Raw genomic sequence first — 11,749 nt, 5'->3', positions numbered from 1 at the left:
GCAGTCCAGGAAGCAAGCTAGAAAGGGGTTGGAATGGGTTTTGATAGAGCCAGTCTAAAGCATCTGTCAAACCTTCCAGGTGCCAAATCCCATAAACATGCCTGATCTCATTTCATTCTTACAAGAATTCAGTGAGGAAGGGACTATAATTATCCCCATTTGACAGATGAGGACATAACAGTAAATGGTGGGGCTCACCAGTATGGTCTTAGTTGTGCATTAGGGAGTTAAAAGAGAGAGAAGTAATGTACACTCTTGGAGAGAAGTAATGTAAAGAGGGGAAGGGACAGCTGCCTGGAGAAGCTGGGGTAGAAGGCAACAACCCACAAGAATAAGTATCAGTCCCAAGGTGACAAAGGACAGCCAGAATGAATTTGAGAACTCATGAGTAGGGCTATGGTATTAATTCGTGCCAGACATTCCAGAGTCCCTGCCGTCTCCAAAAGCCTATGCTGCCCCCAATGGGAAGAACCAGAACTTACTTCCTGGTTACATTCCCACAACCCCACTTGCATCTGGAGTACAAAACAGTGCAAAAGTGAAAAAACTCAGCAGGGAAGGCTTCCAAAAGGAGGTGAGTTTTCAGTCTAGCTTAAGTATGGCTGTGAGAAGGCAGAGGGTTTCAAATGAAAGAATTCACATGCCCTCATGCCAAGACTCAGAAGTTGAAAGGGACAGCCACTGTGGCATATCAAAGCAATGTCCTTGACTGAGGATGAAGGAGGTGAGTCAGTGTTTGGGAGAAAACAATAAGTAAACTAGTGGGGGAGGGAACTGGTTGCAGGATAAGATCATGTGAAACCCTTACTGGAATTACAGTTTTATGAAAATATTAGTAAAGTATGTATTGAAATTCAATTTGGAACAGAATGAAAATCTCAGAGAGCAGGCCATGGAAAATTTCTAACAAACACGCCAGATGATTCTCGCACCTGTCTTCATTTGTCCTTCCTGAGGTCTATCCCCAGTTTCAACTCTCCTTGCCTGGGACTTAGCCCAAGCAAGGTACGTGGGGGCCGGGGCCACTTTGCAGCATCATTCTTTCCTGAAGACATTCTAGTAGGATCAAAAGATAACCTTGTCAGAGGAAGACTAAGTCTCAAGGAGATAGGTCTTTTGGTGCCAAGAGATTCAGAATAGTTTGAGAAAGAGATGTCTACAATATCAGAAATGTGGTTGTATGCATGATTCTTATTTTGCTTAAGTGCTATTAAGCAATATTATTAACTCACATTTTAACCAGTCTTTCCATCTTCCAGGCCCTATTCTAAACAATTTAATAATGCATTACATCATTTAATAATGCAACAATTTAATAATGCATTACATCACCCTCACAGCAAAGACCTATATTGGAGGTTATTAGTATCCCCATTTTATAATTGAGGCTTAGAGGTCCCACAGCTAAGAACTGGGGACTCCACAGCCCGTGGATTTAACCATTCTGCTGTGTCCCCCTGGCTTATTCCCCTTACTTGTATTTCCTTATTATTTTTCACATGTATGTTTGTTTACTTGTTGGCGCCTCACTCCTTCAAAAACTGGAAATTTCTTAAATACATGATCAAGTCTAATTCATCTCTAACATCCTTACCCCCAGCACCTGAAAGAGATTAGCAAGTGAGTGCTTAATACATGTGAGCCAGACAGAGCTTTGTGATACAATAACCGTTTGCTTTATATACTTTCCTTCAACTACTTTCACAGATATTCACAACTTCAGGAAGAAGGTGGATGAAGTGAGTCCTCTCCTTTCACACAGTGCCATGGTCAAGTGTGAGGTTCCTGGAGCCGGTGACAAGTTTGAATCCCGCCGCATCCACTTACTGGCGGTATAACCTTGGACAAATGTTAACAGAAAAATAAAGCTTTACAATTTATGAAGGGTTATCTGTAAAAAGAGCATTGCTGCTAGGGCATGAAGAATAGCCAGGAAAGTTTATGATTCAGTTGCTTGAAAGTATATATATATATATATATTTTATAAAAGTGAGTGGGTTCTTAGAAGAGCCCCCAGCTTCTCAGTAGAATAGCCAGAGCCCTCTGAAGCTCTCAGGCCCCTCCTGTTGAGAAAGACCAAGCAGCAAGAACAGAGATTTGTTGTGGTTAAATATTAACTTGTGTTTATTTCACTACAACTGCCTGTTGTTTAATTTGGCCAACCCAGTGAAGATTCTTTCCTAAGCCTGTGTGTAATTTCTGAACACCAGACCTATAACCTTTACACACGTTAAACATTTATACGGTGGGAGAGTTCTTTTTCTGCATCAATGAGCTGAATAAATACCAACATTCCCCCCACCAAAAAGTATTTTTTGATCTACACTGAAGATAAATCCTGATCAACTAAGAGCTGTAAAGCAGATTCTTTGACAAGCCTATTAATTTCAGAGGGCACTGAGGCTTGTTTCTTCCTGATGCTGATTTTGATCTGTAAAGCCTTAGCATTTAAAGATATGGAAAGAGAACTTTTAAGAATATCTCTCATTAAATCCTCTGAACTTAGTGGAAGAGAAAACTGTAAGCTCCAGAGAAGAAAAAGGCAGTGTAGACTCACAGACAGATGTTAATAAAGAGCCATATAGAAAATTTCTTGTTACAACAATTCCTACAGCATTTTCAGCGTTCTGTGCTTGTTGCTTTTTGTTTCCTTAATGATCTGGTGATCCAAGGACTGTATTTGGGCTTGGGATTGGAAACGTGTCAACACTAATCCTCAGCTTTGCGCTGACGTCAGAGATATTTGAGAACCACTGCTGCCCCCTGTTGGAAATAGAAAATCTCTCAGGCTCTCAAGGTTATATGGAATTTTTGTAACAGTGAAGAGAAGTAATATTTCCTTAGGTTACAATTTTATTTGTGGATTTTTTTTATTTTTATTTTTTGGCAACTGGCCAGTACCAGGAATGGAACCCTGGACCTTGGTGTTATCAACGTCACGCTCTAACCAACTGAGCTAACAAGCCAGCCCAGGTTAAAAATTTTAACCAGCACGAAAGGGTATAAAGAGAAAATCAAAATCTTCCCTCCCTTAATTCTACTTTCCAGTGCTAACAATTTTTAACAATTTTTTTGAACATTCTTCCACAATTTTTTCTTTTAATATATATGTGTATATCTATGCATATGAATATAAGTTTTGTACATAAATAGCACGATACTGTACATACTGTTTTGTAACTTGTTTTTCTCTTTTACCTTTAATTTATTTTATGTCTTTGGAATAGGTAATACATTCGAAAGCTTCCTAAGTTAAAAAAAGTCTTGAACATCTTTTCAAAGCTGTATATATTGACAAACCTCACTCCTTTTGATGAAGGCATAATATTCCATTGTTTTGGTGTATCAGAAATCATTATTCTGGGGCCGGCCCGTGGCTCACTCGGTAGAGTGCGGTGATGATAACACCAAGGCCATGGGTTCGGATCCTATATAGGGATGGCCGGTTTGCTCACTGGCTGAGCGTGGTGCTGACAGCACCAAGCCAAGGGTTGAGATCCCCTTACCGGTCATCTTTTAAAAAAAAAAAAAAAAAAAAAAGAAATCATTATTCTGTCCTCCTGTGATGGACTAAGAAGCAAATCTCTCTAAGAGTAATGACTTTATTATTTTGTTCTTACCGGTGTCTCCAGTAATGGAAATAACACTCAATAAAATATGTTTAATGAATAAATAGACATTTGCCTAATTCTAAGTATGAGAATTCATGGAAAGAATTCATGGAATTCAAAAAATTCATGGAAAGATTTGTATTATCTTTTAATTCTATTTTTCCACGAACTTTTTGAAGTACCCTTGTACAGTATTTCTCTGTTTCAAAAATGCTGCCCTGAATATTCTTGTGCCTTTATTTTTGGCATAGGATAAAGTCTAGGAGGAAGTGTAGGTTCAAAAGACATGAAAATTCGGTCCGGCCTGTGCCCGCTTGGGAAGCGCGGCGGCGCTCCCGCCGGAGGGTTCGGATCCCACATGCAGACCGGTTCCCGCTCGCTGGCTGAGCGAGGCGCGGGATTGCAATCCCGTTGCCGGTCCCCGGTCCGGTACGGGGCAACACTGAGGGTTGCGATCCGTTGCCGGACACGGAAAAAGACAAAAGACAAAAAAAAAAAAAAAACATGAAAATTCTAAGTTGAGAGACACTGCCAAATTGGTATTTTTGATGATGAATGGATCCAGATACTTAATAACTCTCTCATTCCCGTATCTGTTGGGGCAACAATACCAGAGTCTTAATTTAAAATAGTTCCTTTCTGTGCACACCCCCTTCATTCTAATTCAGTCGGTGGGGGAAGGGCCAGGAATCTTGATCTGTATTTAACAGCTCCTCCAGTGATTCTGATGCACACTCGGGACTGGGAAGGGCCACCTAGTCTATCCATTTCTTGCTACACAGCAGCACGTGAAAATGTGCTCCTATATTCTAATCTTAATGTGGTTACTCACTTGTTATGAGCCAGACGCTTATCAAGTGCCTACTGAGTGCAAGACCCTCTGCTTCTTCTTCCAGAGGCAAGATTGTAGTGGGGGTGTGGTGTGGATTTCACCACTCCCATGGGTGGTGGTGCTGTGCTGAGTGGGTGAGTTTGTTGGTGTACGTGTTGGCTGCTGGCTGGAGTTTGGGGAGGGAGCAGTGTGTGGATGAAACTCAGGAATCTTGCAGCACTACAGTGGCAGAAATTTTTAAAAAGTCCAGCCCTGCCTTCAGTGACACGTATCTGTGTCTAACAAACAGCAGGCTGGGAGCCAGCACCACTACGAGGTCTTCTTCGGCAAATGCTACTAGGGATTCCCGCTACTGAGTGTCTGCACAAGCCAGTGTGGAGGGCAGGGCACATTCCTTTCCCTCTGAACCCTACTATGCCAGATAAAATATAATGCAGATGAAACCCACGTGGAAAATGCGCCATGGACAGTCAACAGGTCACAGTCATGAAAAGAGATGACAGACCCACCGAAATGTCATGTCCTGGGCTCTTTCGCTGACAGTACCTGCTGCAGGTGGGTGTTGTTTCCATGTAGTACTCCATGACACTTGAAATATAAGAACAACAGAAAAAAAAAATACTACTACTACCTTTCCCTGAGGCTTACTATGTCAGAGGTTCTCCTAGCTGCCTTACTATGTGATCCCGTTTAATTTTCCCAACATCGAATTCAGATGGACAAAAGACTTAACCTGTGAAACCAAGGTCACGTGTTGGGATCCCCACACAGGCCAGCCACCAAAAAAACAAAGACAAAAACAAAAAAACTTACATGTGGAAGGCAAAAATCCCCAGCTTTTGGGAAGATAATATAGGAAAATATCTTTTTTTTTTTTTTTAAAGATGACCAGTAAGGGGATCTTAACCCTCGGTTTGGTGTTGTCAGCACCACGCTCAGCCAGTGAGTGAACCGGCCATCCCTATATGGGATCCGAACCCATCAGCACCGCACTCTCCCGAGTGAGCCACAGGCCGGCCCTAGGAAAATATCTTAATGACTTTTGAATAGGAAAGGATTTTTTAAACAAGCCACTAACGGAACTCAAGATAAAGGGAAATGATAGATTCAACTACACTAATGGTACACACTTTGGCTGATAAATAGCTCCATAAAGGATATAAAAGATAAACCACAGAGTGAAAAGAAGATATTTGCAACAAATACAACCAGATGCTCACCAGATTGTTGTAATACTAAATTGTAAAGAAAAAGGCAGCAGTGTTAAATGGCACAACTACTTTGGAAAAGAGTTTGGCCTTGCTTTGTGTATATGTTGTATTTCTCAATAAAGAAAAGAAAAGAAAACATCACCTAAAAATGTGTATCTGCTTGCACATTTTATAGGTGACATCTAAAAGTTTTCACCTTTCTTTTTTTTAAACTTGTGCAATGGTGCTCATAGCAGCCTTATTTCTAATTGCCTAAAACTGACAACAACCCAAATGTCTATCAACAGAAAAATGGATAAATAAATTGTGGATTTTTATACAATGGAATGCTACTCAGCTATAAAAAGGAAGATGTATGAATTTCAAAAACACTGTTATGCAAAAGAAGCCAGACACAGAGTACCTAGTGTATGGTTTTGTTTATATGAAGGTCAAGAACAAACAAAAGTAATCTGATCTCTTGATATTCTATCTTGACTAATATCAAACAGATCTGGATTTGAAATCTGAATCACGCACTTATTTGTTATGACATTTTAGGCAAACCACTTAACCTCCTGAAGTCTCGGTTTATTCATCTGAATAACTGGCACAATAATATCTCTTTTGCAGTATTTTGGTGCAGACTAAATGAAATAAAGAATGCAAAGTACCCTAGCACAGTAAGTACTCTAGCACAGTAAATAATAAATGCTCTCTCTATATATATTTTTGTTTGTTTTTGATGGCTGGCCAGTGTGGGGATCCAAAACCATAGCCTTGATGTTATAAGGCTGTGCTCTAACCAACTGAGCTACCTGGCCAGCCTAAAATATATTTTTATATGATTATTATATCCATAAATTTATGGTCATACTATATGTTTCTATCCTTTTTCTCCTCTTATTACATCTTGAGCATGAATAATCTTAGGTATATATTTATTTATTTTTATATTATTTTATTTATTTATTTTTATGGACATGATTTTTACCACAGAATAAAATTCTTTAATATGAATACACCATGATTTATTTAATAACTTTATTCTTAGATCTTTTCAGTTCTAATTTTTTTCTACATTATAAGTAATGCTGTGATGAAAATCCTTGTACTTAAATCATAACGTTAATGATTATTCTTGCAGGATGAATTTCTAAAAAATGGAATTTTTATGGGTCTTGCTGTTTTTTTCTGAGTTGTTTTCTGGAAAGATTGCCCTGATTTACACTCCAACCAGCACTGGATGAAAGTGACTGTTTCACAGCACTCTCCCTGACAATGGGTATTATTATTTTTTAAAATCTTGCTAATTTGATTGGCATGTGTCAGGCATTATTTACAGGCCTTATCTCATTTCACCTTCACTACAGCCCTATGAAGTGTCCATTTAATAAATAGTCTGCCCTCTTTAGCGAGTGGGGAAAGCAAGGTTCCCAGAGCTTAAATTCTTCCCCACACCAGTAAATTGTAGGGCCAGGATAAGTCTATACCTAACACAGTCTATGGCTTTTTTCCTACACCACACTGCCTCCTGCTGGAGCTCAGGGGGCGGGCATCAAGCATTCAAGTTCCTCAAAACAATCTCCTCGGGGTATTTGTGGTAAAGAGGAGACTGATGATGGACCAATTATTTGATGACGGGATTTTGAAAGATGAGTAAAAAAATTATCAAGCTGTATACTTAAGATTTATGCACTTTACGTAAGTTATATGTTAATTCAAAACAAAGGAAAAATGAGATTTTTGGTAGAGAAGAGTAGGAGACTTTTCAGGCAGGTATTAGACAAGTGAATAAAAATTACTTAGACTTACTGAGCCTTTACAATATGTGAAACCCTGCACTAATGGCATTAGAAATAGTAATTCATTTAAATTTTCATGCGATCCCTATGAGGAAAGTCTATTATTTATGCTTCACAGATGAGGAAACAGGGCACAGTGACAGTTAAGTAACTTCCTGAAGGTTACATAGCTAGCAAGTAGAAGAGTCAGGTAATTTGGCTCCTGGTTAAGGCAAGCAGGCTGGAATTGCAAAGCAGCCGTGATCGCCAAAGATCTGTCAGACTTAGAGACCTCTTCCCTTATTCCGGAATGTCTGTCATATGGAGGTTTTGTCTGACCAAGGTACTATACACATTAAGGTCCATATCTAATTAATTCAAGATTCCAGCACGTGATTTTGCATCCTCAATAAAACTGCCACTTGCCCTCCTGAGGTGTCTTTTAGTGTCCCCATACTGGATCTTTGGTTCCAGTCCAGCAGGGTCAGGAGAACAGACCCTGAAGCTAGAACAGCTACTGGGCCTCTCAGGAAGAGGCACAGATCCACCCACAGCCCAAACAAAAGCCTGCACTGAATTTCTCTACTTGGTCCAGGTACTGGATGGAGAATCCCGAGAGCATCAGACACCTGTAGGTGACTCAGACCCTGTGTCCCTGCCTCCCTCCTACACCCTCCCCAAACCCACCCAGTCCTCTGGAAAAGCTCTTACTTGCTTCACTCCCCTGCCTGTAGAAGACATGAACAGCTGCACCCAGCAAAAAAGTGGGGAACAGACTCTCCAAGGTCAATGTGGCAACCCATCCCAGAAATGCAAAGAAGTCAAGGAGGGTTTAGGAATGTGCCCAGCAAGGTGAGTTTAGAAGTGGATTTGGAACCGGAGGTTGGACGAGAGTGAATACCTAGAGAAGGAAACAGGGACCGTAATTTTTTTTTTAAGTCCTGTCCAGGCCTATGTACAAGGATAGAAAGAGAGAAAAGAGCTCAGGGCAAATACCCTACGCAGTCAGTCATGATTACATAGTCAGGTAGGCCCAGATGGCTGCTGCTGAAATGGGCAAGTTTATCAAACCCGGGAAAGTGATGCTGGTCCTGGCTGGACACTACTCCGGTCGCAAAGCCATCATCATGAAGAACATTGATGATGGCACCTCAGACTGCCCCTTCGCCCAAGCTCTTGTGGCTGGAATTGACCACTATCTTTGAAAAGTGACAGCTACCATGGACAAGAAGAAAATCGCTGAAAGGTCAAAGATAAAATCTTTCATGGAAGTTTGTAACTACAATCACCTCATGCCCACAAGATACTCTGTGGATATCCCCTTAGACAAAACCGCTGCCAACAAGGACATCTTCAGAGACCCTGCTCTTACCTGCAGTGCCCAACAGGAGGCCAAGGTCAAGTTTGAAGATAGGTACAAGACGGGCATAAATAAGTGGTTCTTCCAGAAGCTTTGGTTTTAGATGCTTTTTTGTTTTGGTCATTAAAAAGAAAAAAAAAAATAAAAAGATTACATAGTCAGGTATTCTGTATCTAGAAAAGCATGACACAAATACATAAGAAATGGGAGGTAGCCCTAAGAATGCCCCTAATTCAGAAAATATAGTTTGCTGGTGGGCATATAATTGGTAGTTTTTCAACGTGTATCAAAAAGCCATCCACATGTACCTAGTCAATTCAATCCAACCTCAAGAAATGTGTCATGTGCTGGGCTAGGTTGTGGGATGTGAGATGAATAAGCAGACAGGGTGCCTTCCCCCAAAAGAGCTAACAGTGGAGAATATATTTCAAGAAAGGTGAAACTGGCCGGCCCAGTGGCGCACTGCTACGGTGCGCGGCTTGGGAGCGCGGTGTTGCTCCCGCCGAGGGTTCGGATCCCACGTGCAGACCGGTTCCCGCTCACTGGCTGAGCGAGGTGCGGGAGCAACACCCAGGGTTGCGATACCGTTGCCAGTCCCGGTCTGGTGCGGGCGCAACACTGAGGGTTGCGATCCGTTGCCGGACACGAAAAAAAAGACAAAAAGGAAAAAAAAAAAAAAAGAAAGGTGAAACATGTGTTGCTAGGGAAGGAATAGCAGGAGGGATTTAACCTAGCCCAGAAAGTAAGAAAGGGTGAAGTGTCTTTTAAATGAGGCTTGAAGGACAGGAAGAATTGAGTTAGACTGGAACGAACAAGAGACGGCTCCAGGCAGATTGAGAAGCAGGTGAAAAGGAGGTGACAGAAGTTGTGGGCACACGTGCACAGGCAAGCACAAAATGAGGTTGGTGAACAGACGACCTCTTCAGGCTTTAAAAGTCACGTTAAGGAGTCTGCACCTTGTTCCAAAGCAAAAGGGTGATGAGTGACATATTCTGATCTGTGTCCTACTGGGTATCCTTTGTGTTATGTAGCTTTGAAATAATTCCAAACCACTTACATCGTTTGCTTTGAGCATGATCTATGTTTTGCTGTGATAAGACCTTGGAGCAAGGTCAAAGGTTGGGATCCCCACGCTGGCAGGCCGCGCCCTCCCCCAAAAGAACTTGCAGTGTACACCCCTTCGCCTGGAAAATATGACACCACACCCTAACTACTGGGCTTCAAAATACACATAAAACTCAAGAGTTTCACAGACACTTTGAGAGCTTAAGCCATGGCAGGCTACACTCTGTCAGCTCCTTTCCAGAGACTGAGAGCTCAGATTGCGACAGGGTCACACCTGAAGACACGCCTGCCAGCACCCGCACCGCCCTCTAGCGTGGAGGGACCTTGCATGTCGTCTCGGATCTCCGCTGTGTTAGACGCCGTCTCTCCCGAGAGACCACTGGTATGAAGACACACCTCAGTCTTTCACTAGACTTTACTTTCCACGGAGTCCTGCTTCCATCCTAATTGAGCAACTAGACTTTAATAATCTGGGGACTCCCTCGCTATGTGGTGACTGTACGTTGCCTATAGAGAGTATTTCCTGCGAGACTTGCTCTTATTATCTCCCCCCACCTTTTTCTTTTTGGCGGCTGGCAGGTCCGGGTCTCCTTTAAGCATTGTGAACCTAAGGGGGAAAAATTCTTGGTGTCGATAAACTATGTGATTCGTGAAATCGTACCTTGATCATCTTCTTATTTTAACCGTGCAAAACACTTTGACTCAGTAATTTCACTTTAAGGAAATTATCCTAAGGAGATAATTACGAATTTGTGTAACAAAATGGCTAAAGGGATGTTTCTAATATTGAGGTTGTCTAGAATTACAAAATTTTTAAATTACCCGAATATCTTATAGTATAGTTTAGATAAAGAAAAATTTGGTTCACCCATATATGGAATGTTATGTAACTGCAAAAGATACTGTACAAAAAAATATTTAATGGCGTGGAAAGATGTTCATTATATGTTTTTAAAAAATGAGGTTTATTGGGCTGAACCCATGGCTCACTCGGGAGAGGGCAGCGCTGGGAGCACAGCAGCGCTGGGAGTGCGGAGGCCGCAGGTTCGGATCCTATATAGGGATGGCTGGTGTGTTCACTGGCTGAGCGCGGTGTGGGCGACACCAAGCCAAGGGTTCCGATCCCCTTGCCGGTCACAATAAATAAATAAATTAAATAAATAAATAAATAAATAAATAAATAAATAAATAAATAAATAAATAAATAAATAAAAATGAGGTTTATAATAGAATATCTATATTTGTAAACACACACAATAGTATTCAAAAGACATTGGAAGGTTATAAACCTAAATGTCAACTTATTTTTTCATGGCGACTATAGATGATCCTTTTGCTTATTTTTTCCTAATTGTTCTACAAAAAATGTATTTTCGTGATTTAAAGAATTATATGTCAAGAGGCTTCTGGGGCGGCAGGCATATTCTATTTCTTGACCTCAATTGGGATCACATTGGCCTTTCCTTTATAATTATTTGTTAAAATGTAAATTTAATAAACTTTCTTCTATGTCTGCTCCTTTCACAATTTTCAAAAAGTGTTTAATAAGCTGAACGTATTTATTTTTCCATATCTTATACATAGTCCCGCGTCTCTAGCATAGTATTCTGTAAATTCAGAGAAGGGTTGACACCTGACCGCAAACCCCGGGGCGCGCACCTGCCTGAGCGGCGTGGACTTCAAGTCCCAGCAGGCATCGCGGCCGGCACCACGGGAACTACGGAGACCGAGAGGGAGGCTGGGCCCGCCGGTCCTTTCCCTCCCAGAAGCCCGCGGGCGGCTCGGAAGGCCTTCCGTATCATGGCCGCAGGATCCGGGACGGCAGGCCCCGCTTCCGGCCCGGGCGTCGTGCGTGACCCGACGGCGTCACAGCCGAGAAAGCGGCCCGGCCGGGAGGGCGGGGAGGG

The 11,749-nt window shown here is 41.7% G+C and overlaps 2 protein-coding genes and 1 pseudogene across 2 annotated transcripts in view; 2 read left to right on the top strand and 1 right to left on the bottom strand.

Moving 5' to 3' along the window:
- Positions 1–1,659: 1,659 nt before the first annotated feature.
- Positions 1,660–11,749, bottom strand: part of NIP7 (NIP7, nucleolar pre-rRNA processing protein) — a 46,267-nt gene continuing 36,177 nt past the window's right edge. The window contains exon 5 of the mRNA XM_008567884.1: positions 1,660–1,839. Coding sequence (XP_008566106.1) covers positions 1,771–1,839 — 69 coding nt within the window. The 3' untranslated portion in view covers positions 1,660–1,770. The remainder of the gene's footprint in view (positions 1,840–11,749) is intronic.
- Positions 8,470–8,880, top strand: LOC103586597 (annotated as a pseudogene).
- Positions 10,051–11,749, top strand: part of TERF2 (telomeric repeat binding factor 2) — a 27,001-nt gene continuing 25,302 nt past the window's right edge. The window contains exons 1-2 of the mRNA XM_008567896.1: positions 10,051–10,224; positions 11,427–11,663. Coding sequence (XP_008566118.1) covers positions 10,051–10,224; positions 11,427–11,663 — 411 coding nt within the window. The remainder of the gene's footprint in view (positions 10,225–11,426; positions 11,664–11,749) is intronic.

The sequence above is a fragment of the Galeopterus variegatus genome, unplaced genomic scaffold (assembly GCF_000696425.1).
Source record: "Galeopterus variegatus unplaced genomic scaffold, G_variegatus-3.0.2 Scaffold354, whole genome shotgun sequence".
Taxonomy (NCBI): domain Eukaryota; kingdom Metazoa; phylum Chordata; class Mammalia; order Dermoptera; family Cynocephalidae; genus Galeopterus; species Galeopterus variegatus.
This window is presented reverse-complemented; position numbering and strand designations above follow the sequence as displayed.